Source organism: Leucopleurus acutus (genome assembly GCF_964270905.1).
Source record: "Leucopleurus acutus genome assembly, chromosome: 3".
Lineage (NCBI taxonomy): Eukaryota > Metazoa > Chordata > Mammalia > Artiodactyla > Delphinidae > Leucopleurus > Leucopleurus acutus.
The window spans coordinates 69,063,568-69,089,348 of NC_139145.1; the positions used below are offsets into that span (position 1 = coordinate 69,063,568).

The following is a 25,781-nucleotide window of genomic DNA, read 5'->3' on the forward strand; positions in this document are numbered from 1 at the left end:
TGAGGAGGCTGGTGAGAACTTAAGTTAACAGAACTAGTTACAATTACTTTTTTAAGCACCAGTGGTACTTAATTTATTCTGTTTTTGCCACTTTTTTATTGTTCGCCTCTCAAGGAATAAATGACACTTCAACGATGGTTAAGTTAAAATACACACTATACTACGGTAACGAACCCCACATGACACATCAAAACCAGATCATGACTCTTAAATGTACCTTACCAATAACCCAATACTAATACCGTATTAAAACCATACAAGGACTTCCCTGGTGGTCCAGTGGTTAAGACTCCACGCTTCCAAAGGAGGGGGCGCGGGTTCGATCCCTGGTCGGGAAACTAAGATCCCACATGCCGCGCAGCGTGGCCCAAAAATAAAAAACCAAAAGACACTATACATATATATAGTGTCTTAAGACTAAACATATATATAAATAGTTATATAATTTTATTTATCTACAGTTTTAGCTATCTGTTTAGATAGGTAAATTTATATACATGTTTTATATTAGCATTAATATGGCATTTTCTGAAAATTAAGAACTGTGGTTTATGGATTCTACTGGCTATATGGTTACATTTTAGGGATTTTAGATATCCAGGACAAAATATAGAAAATTTGCTACTTTATGTACAGAAAATCCTCATTTGTTGGGCAAATTAGATGGACTTTCTTTCACAGTCTGCAAAGAACTTCAAACGTATAACTCAAAAACAAATCCATTAGCCTGAAAAAGGTCAATCCTACTGACGTTAACATATTGTGCCTCAGTTTATGAATAATAATGTAATTTTATTGAAACGATGGGTATATTTCTGGGGGAAAAAACACAAAAAAGACCTCGTGATATTCTTAAAGCATCGTTTAAACTTTTCTCCAATATATAGTACATACATGTCCTCAGGTTGTTTCATTAATAACTGAAGTGGTGACAAACATATAGGTTGAAATATATATCACTGACATTCTAAAAGTGTTTCATTCAAACTAGCACTTTCAAATAATTTTCTATATTTAAACAAATGATGTGTTCAAGTTCCCCAGGTCTCCTCCAAACTGTAAAAATTTTTATGTACACTTACCAACAGTATCACATGGTTCATCTTTGTGTACACAGAAATCTTTCCTAGAAAGAAAAATAGAAAATATTGTTTCTTCCACAGAGTATGACTGACTCATTTTTAATAGTTATAATGAATAATTGAACCATACTTTTTTTTTTTTTGCGGGATGCGGGCCTCTCACTGTTGTGGCCTCTCCCGTTGCAGAGCACAGGCTCCAAACGCGCAGGCTCAGCGGCCATGGCTCACGGGCCTAACTGCTCCGCGGCATGTGGAATCTTCCTGGACCGGGGCACAAAACCGTGTCCCCTGCATCGGCAGGTGGACTCTCAACCACTGCGCCACCAGGGAAGCCCTGAACCATACTCTTTATCTCTAAGAATTTAATAAAACTGAAAATAAGATTAACTAATTTTTAATTCTAAGAAAATGTGAGAATTAAATTGTTATAATTTTTACCTAATACAATCCTAAAACATTATGTCCTATTTCCTACACAATATTTCATAAAAATTCCATCTTGTTTTGAATTTTATAGTATTTCATTGTTTTATTACAAGAAAAATATCTGGTGTAGGGACATGGTTTTCTGTTTGAAAAATATTAAGATCCCTACTTCACATGACATAAAAATAATTTCCAAATTGAAGATTTAAATGTAAGAAATACAATTTAAAACAACATAACATTTTATATCTTAAGATTGGCAACAGACTGATAATTTTAATAGAGGCATGAGGAAATTAGTATTTTTACATAGGCTGGATATCAACGTGAATAAAATTCTATACTTTTCTCTTTATTTAACTACCATATCTTGGAGAGCATTCCCTAACTAGTTATGAGCTTTAAAGGGAAACTATATGAAAGCAGAACTTTTTATCTACCTTTTACTAGCTTTGTGACCTTAGGGAATTTACTTAACCTTCTTGTGTCTCAGTCACTTCACCTAAAAAATAGAGGTAATAATGATATCTATTTACCACATAGATTTATTGTACAGCTTAGATGACTTAACATGTATAAAACACTGAAAACATAGGTTTTCTGTGTGGTTCGAATGAGTTAACACATACAAGGCATTTAAAACAATGCCAGGCACATAGAAAGCTCTCAAGTCAGTTGTTGATGTTTTTGCTGTTTTTTGTTGTTGCTGTTGCTTCTATTCCTGTGCCATAATTAAAGCAATTTCCTAGTAATGAGCATTTAGGTTCTATAGAATTTTTACTATTACAAACAATACGACAATTTGTGTGTGAAGGAGAAAGGAAAACACTATTTTTATTCCTCTATTATAGCCATCTGAATGCCATTCCAAACTGAAAAATAACTTTAATTTTTTAAATTTTATTTTATTTATTTATGGCTACGTTGGGTCTTCGTTGCTACGCATGGGCTTTCTCTAGTTGCGGCGTGTGGTCTTCTCATTGCGGTGGCTTCTCTTGTTGTGGAGCACAGGCTCTGGGCACGCGGGCTTTAGTAGTTGTGGCTCTCAGGCTCAGTAGTTGTGGCTCGTGGGCTCTAGAGCGCAGGCTCAGTAATTGTGGCACACGGGCTTAGTTGCTCCGCGGCATGTGGAATCTTCCCGGATAAGGGCTCAAACCCGTGTCCCCTGCATTGGCAGGCGGATTCTTAACCACTGTGCCACCAGGGAAGTCCCAAAAAAAACTTTAAAAATTAAGTGTAACACTCCTTTCAATGTCCCCAGTGACATCTACATTGGTAATTACAATGGTTAGTTTTCAATTCATATCTTGCTTGGCTCATCCAGCAGAATCCACAACTCTGTGCATAGTTTTATAAATATTCTGTGCATGTTTAAAATGTATACTCTCTAATAGTTTGGAGCAAAGTTATACATGTTCATTAGATCTAGCTATAACAAGCTCGGATACACAGTTGCTCAACAGAATGAGAAATTTTGAATTTATTTTTGCATCTGCTACTAAGGAAGAGCTCTTAAAATTCCATTGTTATAAATTTGATGATGTTTCCCTGTGATTCTACTAATTTGTGCTGTTTATGTCGAAGCTCTCTCTAAATTTTTATTATTTATTTTGAATTATTGTTTTTATTACTGTGTAAAACCCTACTCATCCCTTTTAATGTTTTCTGTGTTAAAGTCTATTGTATCTGACATTAACAAATAATATTAGTAAAACATTAATATTTGCTTGGCATATATTTTCCTTTGTTTTACTTTCACCTTCATTTCCTCTAATTCTCTTATAAATAGCACATGACTAAAATTGTAAAACCTCATTATATACTATCTCTATAAGTGAATTTAATATTTCTAATTAACATATTTGGATTTCTCTATTTTTTGTGATTGCTATTTACCAAGTTATACCTTTGTTGTTTTCTTCTGTTTTTGTCTTTGTTCATATGCAGTTTTATTTTCCACATTTTTCTGCTACTGTTTTGAAAAATAACATTAGATAGTGTTTGATCTACAGTTACTTCTACGTTTTAAAGTACACTGTACTAGTTTTCTTTTGCTGTTATAACAACTTCGACAAATTTAGCAGTTTAACGCATCTTACAGTCTCCAAATCAGAAGTCTGAAATGGAACTTGCTGGGCTAAAACCAAGGTGTAAGCATGATTCTGTTCCTTCTGGAAGTTCTAGGTCAGAATCTGTTTCCTTGCCTTTTCCAGCTTCTAGAGGCTGCCTGGATTTCTTGACTCATAGTCCCTTTCCATCTTCAAAGCTGACAACTGCATCACTTTGACCTTTACTTTCATCACCACATCTCTTTCTCCCACTCTCTCGCCTCCTTCTTTCCCCACACCCTGTGATTACATTAGGATCCCCTATATAATTCCAGATAATCTCCCAATCTCAATAATCCTTAACAAAATCACACCTGCAAGGTCCCTTTTGCTGTATAACAGTCACAGGTTTTGTAGATTAGAACATGGACATTATTCTGTGTACCATATTCACTTGAGATGCTTCAAGTTAAAAAGTATCTCTGGTCTCTTCTTGAAAAAGGTAAGGATATCAAACACTTTTAATCCAATCTCTTCCTTCAATCTTTCATGTTATTTTTATCTGACACTATAGAGGCATACCTCATTTTACTGTGCTTTGTATTATTGTGTTTAGCAGATACTTCATTTTTTGCAAATTGAAGGTTTGTGGCAACTCTGCATTGTGCAAGTCTGTTGGCACCATTTCTTCCAACAGCATTTACTCAGTTCATGTCTCTGTGTCACATTCTAGTAATTCTCACAATACTTCAAGCTTTTTTATTATCATTATATTTGTTATGGTCATCTGTGATAAATGATCTTTGATGTTACTACTATGACTCAGTGAAGGCCCAGAGGATGGTTAGCATTTTTAGCAATAAAGTATTTTTAAATTAAGGTATGTAAAATTTTTTAGACATAATGCTCTTGCACATTTAATAGACTATAGTATATTGTAAACATAACTTTTATGTGCACTGGGAAGCCAAAAAATTCATGTGACTCGCTTTATTGCAGTGGTCTGGAACCAAACCTATGATATCTCCAAGGCATTCCTGTAATTCCGTCTCAGTTTTTAAAATCTCAAGTTAGACAGTTTTTTCTAAACCATTAGTGCTCATTTAGATTTGCCTATCTATTTGGCAATTTCTTTTCTCAGTAATCTCTGTATCATTACTTCCTAGAGAGTCTGTTATTCTTTAAGTACATCCTTCAGTATCTCCTTCAGTGAGGACCTATGAATACTAAACTGGCCCAGATACTGTTTCCTTAATTCTCATTAGTTTGCATTCATTCATAATGGAACAGTAGCTGACTGTAGAATTGTAGGTTGACTTTATCAGCCCTCAGCACATTGAAGATATTATTTCATTTTATTCTAGTATTTATAAAAATAGAAGTCTGCAATCACCTTGCTCTTCTTTCATTGATTTGGTTTCTAATTAATTTTTTATTGGATATAATTGACATGTAACATTGTTTCTGATTAATGTTAAGATTTCTTTTTGTCTTTGTAGTTCTGCAGTCCCACTAAGATGTGTCTAGGTCCTGAGTTTTTTATTTATCTTCTTTGGTACTTGGTATGTCTTTCAATTTGAAGATCCACAAACATACAAACATTCTAACTATTATCTATTTATCTAATTCCTCTCACATTCTCTCTACTCTCTTCTCCTAGAACTCCTTTAGGTACATGTTTGCTCTTCTCATTCTGATGTCAATAACTCTCAAGCACTCTTTTGTATTTCCATCTCTTAACCACTTTAGGCAGCCTTCTGGGAGAATCCTTCAGCTCTATCATCCAATCCATTAGTGCTCTCTTCAGCTGCATCTACTCTGCTCTTCAACTCTGAAATTGAGATATTTAAGTACATTTTTTATATGTTTTATTTTCCTCAATTTTCAAATCATCTCTGTTTTCCAAAACACCTTTCTCTCACATTTTGAAATTTGTGTGTTTTCAATCATGTGAACATGTTTTTTTTATCATCTCTGTCAGTCTTTTAAAATATTCTTTTTCATGCTTCTTGGCTCTTACAGTGGGATGGATATGTTGTCACTTTGTGTTTTGGAATTCTATTGTGAACTCATTTAGTTGTACTTTATTTGTGGTTGCCTTGTGAGGTCAAAGTTGAAAGAGGGCCTTTTCACAGCAGTTTTGCATATGCTTTCACTAAGTGCTTCAATGTTGGATCATATTCATGGTAATGAATACCGAAAGAGCCATTTTCTCCTAACATGGGTTCATGGATGAGATAGAAAGAATGCTTCCTGTTGACAACCTGTGCTTGTTTGCAAAGCTTTTATACCAGATCCAACTTTTATTAAGGGTGTAGGTACCCAAGGGTTCTGGCTGTATACAATCATTTCAGTTCCCACTTTGCAAAGCCACAATGTCTTTTCTTTATGTGGGAGATAAACCCAAGAACCCAGATTTTTAAGTCCAACAAACTCCTACCAGGACAACTATCACATGCAGAAGCTTACTGCATTTTTTTTTTTTGGCCAGAGCCCTCTTGTTTTTGGCTCATCTATGCATGTAAAAGGACTTTTATTATATTTTTTCTACAATTCCTAGATGTCAATGATGGGAACATTTTCTGATTATCTAGTCAGCTAGATTATCACCTAATTAAAAGAAGAGAACACAATCTGTGACCTACCATATAGTAATTAAGCATACCAAAACATATTTATTGTTAATATGAGATCTTAATATACATAGGCCTTATTCTATTCTTACATTTTATATGATGCAGCTACTTTTACCAAACTCTTTAAAAGACTGAACTCCCTCAGTAAGATGTTCACATTGACCTCAACTGATAAAGTACTTTTTCAAAGATATCTTTCTACAGGGCTGCCCTGGTGGTGCAGTGGTTGACAGTCTGCCTGCCGATGCAGGGGACACGGGTTCGTGCCCTGGTCTGGGAAGATCCCACATGCCGCAGAGCAGCTAGGCTCGTGAGCCATGGCTGCTGAGCCTGTGCGTCCGGAGCCTGTGCTCCGCAACGGGAGAGGCCACAACAGTGAGAGGCCCATGTACCGCAAAAAAAAAAAAAAAAAAAAAAAAAAAAAGATATCTTTCTACAAATAGGGATTACATTAGTTATAAATTATTGTAAAAATTAGTGATTGGTACAATATTGTCATCTTTCTTCCATAAGGTTGGAAATGGAAAAAAATGTGTGGTTAGCCAAGGGTATGAATTAACTATGGAGTGAAGTAATTTAACATCAATAATTAATTACTATAATTTTTTACTATTTCTTCAGGCAAATTTCTGACAAAGATGATTTCTATGAAACAGATATAGAAATCAACTCTTGATTACTAGAGTAAAGGGAAGAATGGTAAAGTCCAGATAAAGACGATAAAAATAACCTTAAATAATATGTTTTTAACATAAGGGACGAAATGGATTTATGATAAACTTAATTCATTTAAATCACACCAACAGTTAGGAATGCATTTACCATTCTGCAGTTAAAAATAACAAAACAATACAAGTATGAGAGTTTATCACATGAATTGCTTCATAAATAATTACTTGAAGATTTATTATTCCTTTAATTCTCTTAGCTAAGAACGCTTCTCCAGTATTTCACTAGGACTCAAGAAAGACAGAGACTCAGGCTCCTTTGTACATTATCCCTTCTCCCCTCCTTTCCTCACTTAACTCCACCTGTAAATATTTGGATTTGGTTTGTTGTAGTGGCCATGTTTTCTCCTGCCTCTCCTTTTATAATACATGTCAGAAATATCTTTGTTTTAGAGAAAGCCTACTGCAGAGACCTCTCATCTGACTGCAAGGAAGAGAGTCATCACCCAAAATGCAATGTATACAATGTAGTGTTACATTCTGCTGTCTACAGGTTACTGTGTATTTGTAAACAAGATAAACAGTACATGTTTCCAGTAATTTGTAAAAATTTTAATGTTTTTCTCAAATATGCTGTTATTTTTTATTCTGGTAAATCTATAAACTAGTTAATCCATCTTGGATAATTGAAAATTGGGGCTATTATCACCTGATACATTAATCTTCACTCTATACAAAATCTTTTATATACAGAAGGTATATAATCCTATCAACGTCACTTGCATATGCCTTAAAAAATCTACTGTCCCAACTGAATGAAAGGAAATAGCAAAGAAAAAAAGTTTAATAGAAACAAATAATCAGATTGCCCATCAGCACTGAAGGGTCTTAAAATTTATGCCTTTTTGGTAAAAAGTATTTTTCTGAAAATACATACAAAAATTAGAAGAACATCTCAAGAAAAATGAGGGAAGATGCACTCAAATTTTATCCCATAAATGTAACCACTCAAGCTACCCTATCCTAAACTTCCAAGTGAAACTAGTGGATGGCATTGCCTTCAATATTTAAGATACAAAACTGAAAACCTTAAGAATCTGGGTAAAATAGACTGCTCTTAATTAATCTTGTTCCCAGGATTATAATCAAAGGTTTTTTTAAAAAAGCTGAGTGATTCTTTGACAGCCACTGCAGTAGATTACCCTAACTATTGCCAACCCCCAGCATCATTCCACTGGGAAAACCTCCTTCAAATATGTCATATTTTCTGGTCACTGACTTCTAATCACAGAAATTACACATATAACACCCCCTTCAATGCAAACACACATTTTCAGAGGATCTAAAGTAGACAGTATAGTAAGAAAATGTGAATGGCCCTGGATGATACAAACGCAGGGGTAGAGATTTCTATTGTTTTCTTCTTCACTGTTTTTCTTGATGCTTGGTTCTTTAGTTCTTCCCTGATTCTGAGTACTACACAGAATCTTCTCCACTTATCAAAAAAATCCAGAAAGAACCTCTTCTTGTGCTCAGTGTTGGTCTCTGTGGCTCAAAACGAATACCAAATGATAATGGAAAATATACCTCCTGGTCGTGCAACATATTCAGAATCTGAATATAATTACAGATGAAGAGGAATGGAAAAGGTCTGCTGACATTTTTGAACCAAGTAAAAGACCAGCTATATTTAGTCTTTCTCTGCATCAGATGATCTAGAAATCAAATTTGTTACAAGGACACCAAGCCTAGTTGTATAGGTTGTACACTGCTTAATTCTAATGGTACATTTACATACACAACAACGTAAATGGCTCCCTCTGCTGTTGTGTAGTGCGCAAACTATACGATAGGATTCATTATGGGCTTCTTGCATGCCAAGCACTGGATAAGAGGAATATAAAGAAAAATAAAAAAGGCTTCTACTCTGAAGGCAAAGAAGAGAATGACACACAATCACCTCTGTAATATGTAAGGGGCCCAGGATCAGTGAGGAAGAAGCCTGGGGAATTGTATTAAATAATAGATAGTTCTATTTTGCAATTGCCTTTGCCAGCAAACAAATGGAGAGAGAAACACCCAAAACAGATGGTACTGAATAATATGGTAATGCAGAAAATTAAAGAACCACATAAAATCAAATCTTCACCTTAGGGCCAAGAATCACTTAGTGTAAAGTATATTCAGATGTAGAGGGAAAGGGATTTTTTGTGCTTTTTATAAATGTACGATACATCATATCAATGCATGAGGCTGCAAGATGACTTTGATTTACGTAATGTGAAACAAGGGACTTCATCTGTAACTAAACAACATGATAAAACTATGAGAAATGCACTGCTTATTGTCAAGGGCACTTAGAGTCCATCACACAGCCAATTTCTGTTCACTTAGCAAACAAATGAATAAAGCACATTTTTTCAAAAATTCAAGGTCTTTTACCCAAAAGCATTGGAAATACCTTTCAGTACAACTGTAGAACAAACTGTCACCAGCATTTAAAAACTGCAGATCAGACTGTAATTCTTAATCTTCAGTTCTTCAACTGTATACTTGTTTACAGAGGACCAAAATAATGTAATCTTAAATTCATACATTCAAAGATTTTGAGGGGTAAGGGTGATAGAGATTTGCTTGCTGCCTAGACCTGTGATCATGTTGATTCAAATTCTCTCATTTTTGGCTCATTTTTGGCTCAGTGTGCCTGAAGTCTGCATCACAGAGTTTCATTATGTGAGTTTATGGAAATGATACTGTTAGACTTTGGCAACTGGGAAGGCCAATAAATTCTGCTTAACTTCTGATTTATACTGAAAAAAATGAAATGTAGCCTTTAATTTCCAAGAATGAAGATGCATCTGAGAATAAGTCTCATTATAGAACTTTATAGTGCCTTGGGATATACCTATAAATGATTCATTCAACAATTATTCTATTATTTGTATTAAATTAATGTATTTCTGCCATGTCTATATTTTATTAAATTTTCTATCTTACTTGCCAATGGCATTATTTTGAAACTAACTTTCAGAAGTATTGTACTGAAAGCATTTCAGTACATACTGAAAGGCAAAACTATCATTAATAAAATTAAATTCTAAATTAAAGAGTATTTACATGACACAGACTCGTACTTTCTCTATAACTTCACATAGAAATGTGAAAATTACACTAAGAAATCATGGAATTGACTGTTGGGATAACGTGTTTTGTGTTTTTGTTACTATTAGCCCACAGCACCAGGTCAGCTTTAAACTATTCACTTCATTGCATCACACAGAACAATTTAACAAATATATTACTGCAGATAGGTTTGGATTTATACGAACATTATTCATTTTAATTGAAATCAAAATTAATAGCTGAGCGAAAATCTTTTCCTACTGATGTGCTCACGTAACATACAACATTTAATAAGGACCTAAGATGAGCATTCACTAGAAACTAGGCTGTTTATGAGTTCAGTTTGTCAAATATGGATAAGACCATAGAATCCATGGAGATTAAAATTTTTATCTTATTTTTGATAACTTTCTTGCAAAGCTAAAGATCTGATAATCCATGTCTACACTAACTAAAAGGAATTCTTCCTCAACTACTCGAAACGTTCATTTAGACTTTCCTGATCAATGGTGGTAGGTCACTTAGAGATAAAACATTCCCTTTTTTGGGCTAATTTTCACTATTAGAGCACTGGAAGCGGTGATATGGAGAAAAGTGATCCTCCACATAAACCTTAGCCCCACAGGTGAGTAAAGATAGATTTATGTCAGTATCTATCAATATGTTATATATGTGTAACTCCTTTGACAGGTTGTTGTTTTTTTTTTTTTGTCTATTTTCAACCACAGATTTTATTCCTACTGCTTTCCAAAAAACAAAAAACAAAAACCAGAAGCAAGCTATTAAGCCCTATTTTAAGTCCTGTTTATCAGGGGGCAAAAAACTGAAGTTAACATTTGTGCTAAAGGGTTTAGGAAGTGTACAAAAATCTTTTTTTCCATGAAACATGAAGTGGCTTAGCAAAACTATAGCAAATTTTGCCTCCCAAAAGGTTTTTTCATTAGGTTTTGAGCAGAAATCCTTTCTAGACAGTGAAGCTTTAGTTTTCTATCCATAAATAAGTGATACATTAGAAATAACAATGCTTTAATTTGTCTTATCTTTGAAAATCATACAGAGTACATATTTACGCATACAAAGGACATATTTAGTCCTTCTGTAGTAGTTCAAGTTTTGAAAATCTGAGGACGAATAATTATTTTATAAACTGACTTGATCCAGCAAACTGAAATTACAAGACACAGGTTATTATGTGTTTTGCTGGAGAATATTATCTAGAATATTCTCACAAATCCTAGGTATGACTACCTTCAGTTCATTCTTTTAATATGCGACCCTAGCCTATGGGCAAACATGCAGTTCAACTGCATTTTATGAGCATTTGACAATAATGAAGAAGATTATCTTTCTAAACACAAGATCAAGTACCCTGTAATTATCCTAAATAAATACTAGTACCTGTTTACAACCATATACAGATAAAGATGTTTATACATTTTTCTCTAAACGTGAAAATTCAGAAACTTACATAAATACATAGTAGTCACATAAATTAGGATACTTCTATGCAGTAAAACAGTATGTCTGTTCCTCCCTCCAAATGATATAGACCAAATATGAGTTTGTTGGCTTTCTATTGCTGCTGTAACAAATTACGTCAAATTTAGTGGCTTAAAATAACAGACATGGGCTTCCCTGGTGGCGCAGTGGTTGAGAGTCCGCCTGCCGATGCAGGGGACACGGGTTTGTGCCCTGGTCCAGGAGGATCCCACATGCCGCAGAGCGGCTGGGCCCGTGGGCCATGGCCGCTGAGCCTGCGCGTCCGGAGCCCGTGCTCCGCAGCAGGAGAGGCCACAGCAGTGAGAGACCCACGTGCCGCAAAAACAAAAAATAAAAAACAAAAAACAACAGACATATATTATCTTATAGTTCTAGAGGTCTGAAGCCACATATAGGTCTTACTGGGCTAAAATCAAGGTGTCATCAAGGCTGCATTCCTTCTAGAGGCTCTAATGTAAAATCTGTTTGCTTGCATTTTCTTGTGATTACATGGGCCCATGCAGATGATTCAGGATACTCTCATCTCAACATCCTTTTATCACATCTGCAAAGCCCCTTTTACCATGTAAGAGAACATACTCACAGGTTCTGGGGATTAAGAGAGGACCTCTTTGGAGTATATTAGTCTCCCTTCCCCAACAAATGACATGAAGATTTGCAAGACATAATGTAAAGTTAAAGAAAACAAACAAACAGCCAAACAGAGAAAACTGGGACTTCCCTGGTGGCGCAGTGGTTAAGAATCTGCCTGACAATGCAGGGGACAAGGGTTCAAGCCCTGGTCCAGGAAGATCCCACATGCCACGGAGGAACTAAGCCCATGCACCACAACTACTGAGCTCATGTGCCGCGACTACTGAAGCCCGCGTGCCTAGAGCCCGTGCTCTGCAACAAGAGAAGCCACCGCAATGAGAAGCCCGCGCACCAAAACAAAGAGTAGCCACCACTCACTGCAACCAGGGAAAGTGCATGTGCAGCAACAAAGACCCAACACAGCCAAAAATAAATCATTAATTTTAAAAATATAGAGAAAACTGTGTATAGCATGAAACAAAGTTCATGCTATACACACACCAACTAAACATTGGTTACCTTTAGACAATTTCTACCACAGATGTTCATGCATTATTTTGGTGGTGGGGGAGAGAATTATTCTACAATATTTCCTAAAGAAGTACTTAAGGACAAGGGAATGTCTGGAATAGAATTTTAAGGGAAAATATGTATTATAAAATAGTATATAAAATGGACTTCAACTCCATGTTAGTGTTCTGCTCTGTACATGGAGGGGTGAACATGCAGGTGTTAATTGTATTATTATTATTTTTTAATATATGAAATACACCACACAACATTGTTTTAAAAAGAAAATACTTGTGTTACACTGCTAGGGCAGGCTAGCAACAAGGAAGGTAATGATGAAGAGGAGTTAGGCTTTTAAAGCTTTGAAACATAAAAAAAAAATATAATGGATGCAGGGGATTCTTTATTTTCAGAGTTCTGAAGAGAAAAAATGGCATTGGAAGTAAGGAATGAAATTAATGTCATGGTATTGGTAGGGCGAGACAAAACTTGCATGTAGAATATGCTCCAAATATTATAAATATATGTTTTTGGCTAAAGAAATATGGAGAAATAAAACTGGAGAAATATACTTAAACGTGTTAGCTATAATTATTCCTACATAGTGGGATTATAGGCTCATGTTTTATCTTTATTCTTGGACTTCTAAAATTTCTATAATGTGTTGCATTTTTAATAAGAAGAGAAAAATATGAATTAGTAATCAAATTATGATTATCATCCACTTTAGTCTCATAAGCAGTATTTCTAAAACCAACTACTGTGAGGATAAGGAAGGAAGATTTTATCAGCTGAGAAATATATAAAAACCCTTTGTGGTTAATGCATTCTGAGAATCTAACTTCTCTATATTGGAGTGGTGGGCAATACAAGTTAGAAGTTTGAAATAAGCCTATACAATAGCTTATGTGATCACAAATAATACTAGAGATTGTATACAGCACTAAAAATTCTTTTTTCAGAAATATTTAGTACTATGACAAAATAAAGTATATTTAAGAAGACTGTCGTATAAAATTATTATAAAATATGACACGACATTCAGGTTAGAAATTAAAAATGAGGTCTACATGTTCACTGAAAATCCTAATCACTCATTAACAGCATTATTTGCTGCTCTATTATTTTTTCAAAAGCAATTCATAAAAAATTTTTTGGTAGAGTTAAGTAAACTTTAATATTTGTTAAACTTATTCAAATAAAACACACTTAAAGCCATAAACAAGATAAAATTTAGTATAAGCTGATTTCTTAGAGGACTCCCCCACAATAAAATGATTTTAAATAGTCTCTTTCCAAAGCTACCCTGTCATTCTGAAATGCCATTAAGAGAAACTCTACCATAAAAAAGATGCACGTTTTTAAAATATATTGTAACAATTTTAACAATATAATTTAGCAGAGAGCTGAAAAAATATGCACTAAAAGGATTAAATTTTAATTATTTGTTAAATAACTTTAAATAGATTTAGACCTGTATTTTGCTTATAATCCTTTAGAAAAGACTAACATCTTTATATATATTTAAGTGCTATTAATTTGTTTTTTCCTTCTAAAATTATTTAGTCAAGGATTATCTTATACATAATTAGACATGAAAATGATGGTGCCAGATTTTTGTCAGTCTAAACTTAGGTATAGTTTAAGTCATTGAACAATTTTTAGTGTTCTGTACATAAAGAAAGCTCAAAAATTCACAGGAAGAAAGACAGTTATGCAGTACAGAAAATGTGCTGAAAGCTATACAGGAGCAAATGCCACTCTTATTCTTTATACTTAAAGGTATTTCCTGTGGCTCTTTTCTCTTCTCATAAACATACTATATATAAACTCTCTGTAGAGAAACTGATAATATGGAGGATTCCTCCAACTAATAAAAGTATCAGATCATTACATTCTTAAAAAAATTCTTGGGGGTCACCATTCGCTGGAATTGGCTGTGAACACCAATAGTGAGTCCAATAATTTCTCAATGTTGTTCTTTAGTCCATAAATGGGCATAAGACTAAAAGAAATTACTTGCAGAAATACAAGCTAGAGTCAGAAAGTCTTCATGTGTAGTTCAGAAGAACAGAAACATATTTGCTTATGCCTCCTTCCTTTGTACGTCCCATTCTCTATTCTTTAATATTAGAATCAAAAGTGGCAAAATAGTAACTATTTTAATTGAGTATTTACTATGGGTCAGGCATTGTATTAGGTTATTTAGGTATATCATCTCTATTGAATCAGATATCCTGTGAAATGGTATTATCATACCCATTTTACAGATGAAAAATTAATGATCAATGAAGCTAAACAATTTGCTAAGTCACACAGCTCATAACTAGGCTAGCTGGGATTATATTTATGTTTGTCCCCATTGTCCAACATACTTTTTATTATATCAGAATGTTTGATCCTTACATGCTTTGCTAATTTCCATTCATGCTTCAAACTTCCTTTTTATTTGAAATACTTTATAACAGTTTCCTGCATTTAATTTTGCTGTTCCTTGTTCTAGGTCTTAATAACTGACCCACTTAATTTTCTCACCATTTTTCTACCCATCAACCTGCTTAACTCTGAGGAAATGAAATGAGATGATATCTATATTAACCTGAAATAAAAGGTAATTATCTTCTGGCTTATATTTCTTTTTTAAACATTCATATATTTGACCATTTGAAAAAGTTAAATACCATTCCATTTTCATTATGTAACAAATATCAGACCTTATACAATAACAGAGTTTGGGATGCAAGTTAGTCCAATATAAATTAGTTAGAGACCCCAAAAGGCCTGGTTCAGGTTGTTCTCCAGGGCCACCATGACTTCCACAGCATCCAGAGCTTTACCCCACTCATCTTGGGGTATGTCCCAGTGGAGGGAACAGCCTCCACACTGGTTTTGCATCTTCAGGAGATGCCAGGCACCCTCAAGCTTCTCTTTGGCTAACTTTCAGAAGAGGTGACCAAAGCCCTCTGGAGTCCCACTGTCATGTTGAAATAAAAGCCCAGAAAGAGTTTCTATTGACAAGGAGTGGGCTCCAAAGCTGAATGCTAGTGGCCTGACAACAAATGCAAAGTGTTTTGAGTGGGGTTAGAGATAAGATGGTGGAGGAGAAGGCCTTGAACTCACCTCCTCTCACGAAAAAACCAAAATCACAACTAACTGCTAAACAACCATCGACAAAAGGACTGGAACCTAGCAAAAGAGATATTCTACACCCAAAGACAAAGAAGCAGCCACAACAAGATGGTAGGAAGGGTGCTTTCAGGATACAATCAATTCCCATACCCTACAGGTGGGTGACCCACAAAGTGGAAAATAGTTATACAGCAGAGGTTGTCCCACACAAATGAGAGTTCCTAGCCCCACGTCCAGCTCCCCAGTCTGGGGGTTTGGCATTGGGAGGAGCCCCCAGAGCATTTGGCTTCGAAGGCTAGCTGGGCTTGAACACAGGAACTCCACAGGACTGGGAAAAACAGAAACTCCATTTTGGAGGGCATACACAAGGTCTCGTGTACACTGGGACTCAGGGGAAAAAGCATAGACTTCATGGAAGCCTGGGTCAGACCTACCTGCTGGTCTTGGAGGGTCTCCTGGGGAAACAGAGGGTTCTGTGGCTCACTGTGGGGACACAGACACTGGTGGCGGAGGTACCAGGGAGTACTTATTAGCATGAGGTCTCCTGGAAGCTGCCATTTTGCCATGAAGACGTGGCTCTCCACACAACAACCTGTAGGCTCCAATGCTGAGACACCTCAGGCCAAACAACCAACAGGGTGGAAACACAGCCCCACTCTCAGTAGATAAGCTGTTTAAGTCTTCCTGAGCCCACACTGCCACTAAACACATCCCTTAACATGGCCCTACCCTCCAGAGGGACAAAACCCAGCTCCACCCACCAGTGCAAAGGCACCAGTCACTCCCACCAGGAAGCCTGCACAAGCCTCTCAGACCAGCCTCACCCACCAGGGGGCAGACACCAAAAGCAAGAGGAACTACAATTATGAAGCCTGCAGAATGGAAATTGCAAACACAGAAAGTTAGACAAAATGAGATGGCTGAGGAATATGTTCCACATGAAGGAACAAGATAAAACCCCAGAAGAACAACTAAGTTAAGTGAAGATAGGCAATCTAACCAGAAAAGAATTCAGAGTAATGATAGTAAAGGTGACCCAAGATCTCAGGAAAAGAATGGAGACACAGACTGAGAAGATACGAGAAATGTGTAATGAAGAGCTAGAGATATAAAGAACATACAATAACAAAAAGTGCTGGAAAGGTAAAACCTACAACCACAGATACTCTACCCAGCAAAGCTCTTCCTCAGATTCAACAGAGAAATCAAAAGCTTTACAGAGAAGCAAAAGCTAAGAATATTCAGCACCACAAAACCAGCTTTCAAACAAAAGCTAAAAGAACTTCTCTAGGTAGAGAACAAGAGGCCACAACTAGAACAAGAAAATTATGAATGGGAAAGCTGACCAGTAAAGGTAAACATACAGTAAAGGTAGGAAACCATCTGCACACAAATATGATATCAAAACCAGCAATAGTGAGGAGAGTATAAATGCAGAATATTGGAAATGCATTGGAAATTAAGAGATAAGCAACATAAAACAATCTTGTACATATATAGACTACTATATCAAAAGCTCATGGTAACCACAAACCAAAACTCTACAATAGATATACACAGAAAAAAAGAAAAAGGAATCCAAACACAACACTAAAGATAGTCATCAAATCACAAGAGACGAGAACTAAAGAGGAAGGGAAGAAAAAAGACCTACAAAAATCCAAAACAATTAAACAAAATGGCAATAAGAACATAAACATTGGTAATTACATTAAATGTAAATAGATTAAGTGCTCCAACCAAAACACATAGACTGGCTGAATGGATACAAAAATAAGACCCATATTCATGCTGTCTACAAGAAACCCACTACAAATATAGCAACAAAAGCACACTGAAAGTGAGGAGATGGAAAAAGGTATTCCACGCAAATGGAAATCAAAGCTGGAGTAGCAATACTCATGTCAGACATAAGGGACATTAAAATAAAGACTATTACAAGAGACAAAGAAGGACACTACATAATAATCAAGGGATCAATCCAAGAAGATATAACGATTGTAAATATATACACACCCAACATAGGAGCACCTCAATATATAAGGCAAATGCTAACAGCCATAAAAGGAGAAATCAATAGTAACACAATAATAGTGGGGGACTTTTAATACCCCACTTTCATCAATGGGCAGATCATCCAGACAGAAAATCAACAAGGAAACACAGGCCTTTAATGACATATTAGACCAGATGGACTAGATTGATAATGATAGAGCATTCTATCTAAAAGTAGCAGAACACACAATCTTTTCAAGTGCACATGGAACATTCTCCAGGATAGATCACACTCTGGGCCATAAAGCAAGCTTGATAAATTTAAGAAAATTAAAATCACATCAAGCATCTTTTCCAACCACAATGCTATGAGATTGGAAATCAACAACAAGAAAAAAAAAACTGTAAAAAACACAAACACATGGAGGCTAAACAATATGTTACTAAACAACCAATGGCTCACTGAGGAAATCAAAAAATACCTAGAGACAAATGAAAAAGAAAACACAACGAAACAAAACCTATGGGATGCAGCAAAAGCAGTTCTAAGAGGGAAGTTTATAGTGATACAAGCTTACCTCAGGAAACAAGAAAAATCTCAAACAGCCTAAACTTACAGATAAAGCAACTAGAGCAAGAAGAACAAAAAACCCAAAGTTAGTAGAAGGAAAGAAATCATAAAGATCAGAACAGAAACAAATGAAATAGAGATGAACAAAACAATAGACAAGATCAACGAAACTAAAAGCTGGCTCGTTGAAAAGATAAACAAAATTGATAAACTTTCAGTCAGACTCATCAAATAAAAAGGAAAAGGGTTCAAATCAATAAAATTAGAAATGAAAAAGGAGAAGTTACAATGGACACCACAGAAATACAAAGGATCATAAGAGACTACTACAAGAAACTATATGCCAATAAACTGGACAACCTAGAAAAAAAGGACAAATTCTTAGAAATGTACAATCTCCCAAAACTGAACCAGGAAGAAACAGAAAATATGAACATACCAACCACAAGTAATGAAATTGAAACTGTGATGAAAAACTCACAACAAACAAAAGTCCAGGACTTTTGCTGGCTTCACATGTGAATTCTGTCAGACATTTAGAGAAGAGTTAACACCTATCCTTCTGAGACTATTCCAAACTATTGCAGAGGAAAACACTCCCAAACTCATTCTATGAGGTCACCACCACCCTGATAACAAAACCAGACAAAGATACCACAAAAAAAGAAAATTACAGACCAATACCACTGATGAACACAGATGCAAAAATCCTCAAGAAAATACTAGCAAACCAAATCCAACAATACATAAAAAGGATCATACACCAAGATCAAATGGGATTTACCCTAGGGATGCAAGGATTTTTCAATCTCTGCAAATCAGCCAGTATGATACACCACATTAACAAATTGAAGAATAAAAACCATATGATCATCTCTATAGATGCAGAAAAAGCTTCTGACAAAAATCAACACCCATTTATGGTAAAAACTCTCCAGAAAGTGGGCATAGAAGGAACCCACCTCAACATAATAAAGCCCATCTATGATAAACCCACAGCTAACATCATACACAATGGTGAAAAGCTGAAAGCATTTCCTCTAAGATCAGGAACAAGACAAAGATGTCCAGTCTTGTCACTTTTATTTAACATAGTTTTGGAAGTCCTAGCCACAGCAATCAGAGAAGAAAAAGAAATAAAAGGAATACAAATTGGAAAAGAAGAAGTAAAACTGTCACTGTTTGTAGATGACATGATACTATACATGGAAAGTCCTAAAGCTGCTACCAGAAAACTAGCAGAGTTCATCAATGAATTTGGTAAAGTTGCAGGATACAAAATTAATACACAGAAATCTGTTGCATTTCTTTACACTAACAACAAAATATCAGAAAGAGAATTTTTTTTAATCCCATTTACCATTACATCAAAAAGAATAAAATACCTAGGAATAAACCTACCCAAGGAGACAAAAGGCCTGTACTCCGAAAACTATATGACACTGATGAAAGAAATCAAACATGAAACAAACAGAATGAGAGATATACCATGTTCTTGGATTGGAAGAATCAATATTGTCAAAATGACTATACCACCCAAGGCAATCTACAGATTCAATGCAACCCTTATCAAATAACCAATGGTATTTTTTGCAGATCTAGAACAAAAAATCTTAAAATTTCTATGAAAACACAGAAGACCCCAAATAGCTAAAGCAATCTTGAGGAAAAAAAACTACTGGAGCTAGAGGAATCAGGCTCCCTGACTTCAGGCTATACTGTAAAGCTACAGTCATCAAAACAGTATGGTACTGGCACAAAGACAGACTTACAGATCAGTGGAAAAGGGTAGAAAGTCCAGAAATTATCTCATGCACCTATGTTCAATTAATCTATGACAAAGGAGGGAAGAATATATTGATACAATGGAGAAAAGACAGTCTCTTCAATAAGCGGTGCTGGGAAAACTGGAGAGCTACATGTAAAAGAATGAAATTAGAACACTCTCTAATGCTACATACAAAAATAAACTCAAAATGGATGAAAGTCCTAAATGTAAGACTGGATATTATAAAAGTCGTAGAAAAAAACATAGGCAGAACACTCTGACACAAATCGCAGCAATATCTTTTTGGATCTGCCTACTAGAGTAATGAAAAAAAATAAACAAATGGGACCTAATTAAACTTAAAAGCTTTTGCACAGCAAAGGAAATCATCAACAAAATGAAAAGAAAACCCACAGAATGGGAGAAAGTATTGAAAATATTTGCAAACGATGGGCCAACAAGGGATTAATCTCCAAAATATACAAACAGCTCATGCAGCTCAATAGCAAAAACATAAAAACCCAGTCAATAAATGGGCAGAAGACCTAAATAGCCATTTCTCAAAAGAAGATATACAGATGGCCAAAAGGCACATGAAAAGATGCTCAACATCACTAATTATTAGAGAAATACAAATCAAAACTACAATGAGATATCACCTCACAGTGGTCGGAACGGCCAGCATCAAAAAGTTTACAAACAGGGGCTTCCCTGGTGGTGCAGTGGTTGAGAGTCCACCTGCCGATGCAGGGGACACGGGTTCATGCCCCGGTCTGGGAAGATCCCACATGCCACGGAGCGGCTAGGCCCGTGAGCCATGGCCACTGAGCCTGCACGTCCGGAGCCTGTGCTCCGCAACGGGAGAGGCCACAACAGTGAGAGGCCCGTGTACCGCAAAAAAAAAAAAAAAAAAAAAGTCTACAAACAATAAATGCTGAAGAGGGTGTGGAGAAAAGGGAATCCTCCTGTGCTGTTGGTGGAAATGTAAATTGGTATAGTCACTATGGAAAACAGTATGGAGGTTGCTTAAAAAAACAAAAATAGAGCTACCATATGATCCAGCAATCCCACTCCTGGGCATATATCTGGAGAAAACAGTAACTCGAAAAGATACATGCACCCCATTGTTCACAGCAGCACTATTTACAATAACCAAGACATGGAAGCAACCTAAATATCCATTGACAGAGGAATTGATAAAGAAGAAGTGGTGCATATATACAATGGAATATTACTCAGCCATAAAAGGAATGAAATAATGTCATTTGTAGCAACATAGATGGACCTAGAGATTATCATAATACTAAGTGAAGTAAGTTAGACAGAGAAAGACAAATACCATATGATATCACTTATATGTGGAATCTAAAAAAATGATACAAATGAACTTATTTACAAAACAGAAACAGACTCACAGACTTAGAAAACAAACTTATGGTTACCAAAGAGGAAATGTGGGGTGGGGGTAAATTAGGAGGTTGGGATTAACATATATACACTACTATATATAAAACTGATAATCAACAAGGACCTACTGTATAGCACAGGGAACTCTACTCAGTAATAACCTATATGGGAAAAGAATCTGAAAAAAAATAGATATATGTCTATGTATAACTGAATCACTTTGCTGTACACCTGAAACTAACACAACATTGTAAATCAACTATACTCCAATATAAAATAAAAATTAAATTTAAAATAAATAATTTAGTAAAAATCCAATAGTGTTGGTATACAAGGTAGACTTACATTCTTTCAAATATATAAAACATTGAAAGTGTCAGTATTTTATTGAACTATTCAGTGAACTTACAGTAAAAATCCCACGGCAAGGCAGGCTCATTCTACAGAAATGGAAAGTGTAACTTATAAAATAAATTTTCACTGAATATAAAGAGCTAAAAGAAGAAAAAGTAACTCATACTTGTTTCACAATTCCTAGATGTCAGGAATTTTATATATTATTTTCTCATTTAAATTTAAACCTTAATTTGTTCATAAAACTAATACTAGTAATATTTAATATATTAAACTAACCCCATCAAATGTTCTCAATCACTAGAGAATACTTTCAGCCACAGCAGATGATTCTTAACTGTGTCTAAGATAATATGGAATGCAATTAATAACCATGGGCTGACCAACTAACAATTAAAAACATTTATTATATAATATAACAAAAGATATTTTTGATAGTATGTTGTCCACATTAATAAAAGTTGAACAGTATCTTATACAATTATTTATGTTTGGAAAAAATTATTGAATGTTCAGTATATGTTAGATGTTATACAAGTTCTTATATTCTTCACTCTGTACTAGTATCCTCATAATAATGTGACTCATAGAGGTCAAATAGTCAACTCAAGATTACCAGCTACTGTTTGGATAAAAACAGGTCATATATAGTTTATCACCCTTCTTATTGAGTTTCAAAGTTTTAAATATTCATCTATTGTATATATATATGTAAATAAGCATATACATACAAATTCTTCAATAGATATATGTATTGCATCTATTTTTTCCAATTCTGGAGCTTGTCTTTTCATTTACATAACAATGTTTTTGGACATCATGCGGTTTTAGTTTTCAAGAAGGCCAAACGATTATTTTTAATAATTTTTGTTTAATGATTTTTTGTATCCAATCTAAAAAATCACTGCCCTTCCCACAGTCATGAAGATTTCGTTTTTAATAAAAGTTTTATAGTTGTAGCGTTCTATGATCCATTATGAATTAACATCACTCAAGCAGGGTTGGGTGTTTTTTTTGTTTGTTTGTTTTTTGCCACAACCCTTGGCTTGTGGGATCTTAGTTCCTTGAACAGGGATGGCAGTGAAAGTGCAGTCGTAACCACTGGACTGCCAGGGAATTCCCCAAGATTCATTGTTTTCAAATGGTTATCCAGATGTTCTAGAATTATTTGATGAATAGACTATCTTTTCATCTTGAATTATGCTGGTGGTATTACTGAAAGTCAACTGACCATATATATGTGAGTATATTTACAGACTCTATTCTGTTTTACTGATTTCTGTAGCTAACTTTCTGTCAAAGCCATCATGTTTTGATTACCAAATCTTTATAGTAAGTTTTGAAATCAGATAGTGTAAGTCCACCCAATTTGTTCTTCTTTTACAAAATTGTTTTGACTCTTCTAGGTCCTTTCCTGTCCCAAATAAATATTGGAATCAGACTGTAATTTCTACACACACACACACACACACACACACACACACACAAAGCCTGCAGAGATTTTCATTGGGATTATAGTGACTCTATAAGTCAATTTGGGGAAAATGGACATCTTGACAACACAATAAGTCCCCTACATACAAACCTTCTAATTGAGACCTTTCAAAGATGTGAACGTGTGTTCGCATGTCCAATCACATAAGTTACTTCACATGTCTGGCATATGCTGTCATGTGCGTGCATCCTCTACAACTGGCTGTGCTTTTGTATACTTTGCTCTACAGTACTGTACAGAGTACAGTAGTACAGTATCTTTATTTCAAGCCCACGATGTCCAGAAGCAAGCATAAAAGCAGCGGTGATGCAGCTGGTACTACTAAGAAGCACCAAGTGATACCGATGGAAATAAAAGTGAAAATAATTGAGAGAGTGGAGCAAAGCAAAAAGATGGTAGACTTCACTCACTCTTATAACAGGAATCGTTCAACCATTGGCACAATTCTAAAGAACAAGGACAAGATCATGGAACATGTGAAGTCTGCTGTGCCGATGATGTCAACAATAATATCGAAGAAGTGTGGAAAAGTGATGGAGGAGATGGAGAAACTTCTCAGTGTGTGGAGGCTGGACCAGCATCAGCATGGAGTCCCGCTCAGCTTACTGCTGATTCAAGAGAAAGCTAAAAGCCTTTATGAAGACTTGAAGAAGAAACATGGTGAAGAATCAGAGGGCGCATCTTTTAATGCCAGCCATGGCTGGTTTTCATTGGTTCAAGGCTAGAGCCAACCTTCACAACGTAAAAGTAAGTGGTGAGGCAGCAAGTGCAGATACTCAGGAATTTCCTGAAATGCTTTGAGAAATTATTGATGAAGACACATATTTAATTGAGCAGGTTTTTAATGTGGGTGAGACAGGACTGTACTGGAAAAGGATGCCAGACCAAAGTTTCATCAGTAAGGAGGAAAAGTTGATGCCAGGCTATAAAGCAGCAAAGGATAGGCTAACTGTTGTTTGGTGGCAATGCTTCTGGCTATATGAAGTTGAAGCCTCTCTTAGTTTATCATTCAGAGAACCCAAGAGCCCTTAAAAACATTGCCAAGTGCTCTCTTCCTGTTGTGTGGAAGAGTAACTCCAAAGCTGGGTTACACAGGCCATTTTCCAGGACTGGTTTTTCCACCACTTTATTCCGGAGGTAGAGAAATACTGCTTGGAGAAAGACGTCCCGTTCAACATTCTCTTGCTGCTCAACAATGCTCCAGGCCACCACCCATTCGTGGATAACTTTTATCCCAACGTCAAAGTAGTGCATCTGCCACTGAATACTATGTCGCTTATCCAACCTATGGACCAGGGAGTTATAGCAACTTTCAAGAAATATTATTTATGTCACACTTTTCATCAGGCAGTAAAGGCGACTGACGAATCAGGAACAACCTTGCGACAATTTTGGAAGGACTACTGCATAACATCTACAAGGCCATAAAAAACATTGACTTTGCTTGGTGTGAGGTTACAGCCATCACCATGAATGGGGTTTGGAAGAACCTTTGCCTGAAGTTTGTTCACGATTTTCGTGGATTTGAGAAGGTGGATGAGGAGTCCAAAGAGGTCTTCAGCAACTTAGTGACCCTCAGGAGAAGATGGAGCTAGATCTGCAAGAGGACGACTTCATTGAACTCCCTGCTGTGCAACAGGAGGAGCTTACTAAAGAAGACCTGGTGGAATTGGAGGCCCAGAGAAAGGATAAAGAGAGACAAGAGGAAGAAGAAGTAACTAAAGAACCAAAGAGATTCACGATGCAGGAAATGGCAAGGGGATTTTCTTTATTTGAGGAGGCACTCTTAGTTTTTGAGGCACAGGACCTGAACGTAGAACAGTGTGCGAAGGTTGCAGCAGCCGTTCAGAATGCAATCCAGTGCTACCGTATCATCTATGATGAGAAAAAAAGAGCTACTACCCAGACATCAGTGGATTGGTTTTTCTAGAGGGTAGATAGAATTGAATCCAGCGAGGAACCAGAACCTTTGCCATCAGTGTCAGGCGTGAATGAAATTGCAGCTTGCCCTCCGTCTCCTATTCCTGACGATCCTTCAGCTCTACCATCTCCCACCTCCTCTCCCTCCTCCAGTCAGTAACTCTTCTTGCCTGTTCACTCGATGTCAGCCCCTGTATGCCAGCTGTTGTACTGTACCACTGTATTTTTCAAGGTATTTTTTTGTGTGTTTGTTTTTTAAGTATTATTTATGTGAAAAGTATAATAAACCTATTACAGTACAGTTCTATATGGCCGATTGTGTTAGTTGGGTACCTAGGCTAACTCTGTCAGACTCAACGAACAAATTGAACTTACAAATGCACTCCCGGAACGCAACTTGTTCGTATCTAGGGGACTTACTATATTTAGTCTTCCATTGAATAAACCTTTATTTAGATCTTTAATTTCTCTAAGTATAGCTGTGTAGATATTTTATTTTGTTAAATTATTAATATTTCATGGTTTTGGAAGTTACTGTAAAATTTTCCCAAGTGTTTATTTCTACCATATATAAAT

The 25,781-nt window shown here is 35.8% G+C and overlaps 1 protein-coding gene across 1 annotated transcript in view; it reads right to left on the minus strand.

Moving 5' to 3' along the window:
- ADAMTS19 (ADAM metallopeptidase with thrombospondin type 1 motif 19) overlaps positions 1-25,781 on the minus strand; it is a gene marked incomplete at its 5' end in the record, with an annotated part of 286,853 nt that overhangs the window by 189,399 nt on the left and 71,673 nt on the right. Inside the window, one exon of the mRNA XM_082836295.1 lies at positions 1,083-1,126. Within this exon, the coding sequence (XP_082692421.1) occupies positions 1,083-1,126 (44 nt within the window). The remainder of the gene's footprint in view (positions 1-1,082; positions 1,127-25,781) is intronic.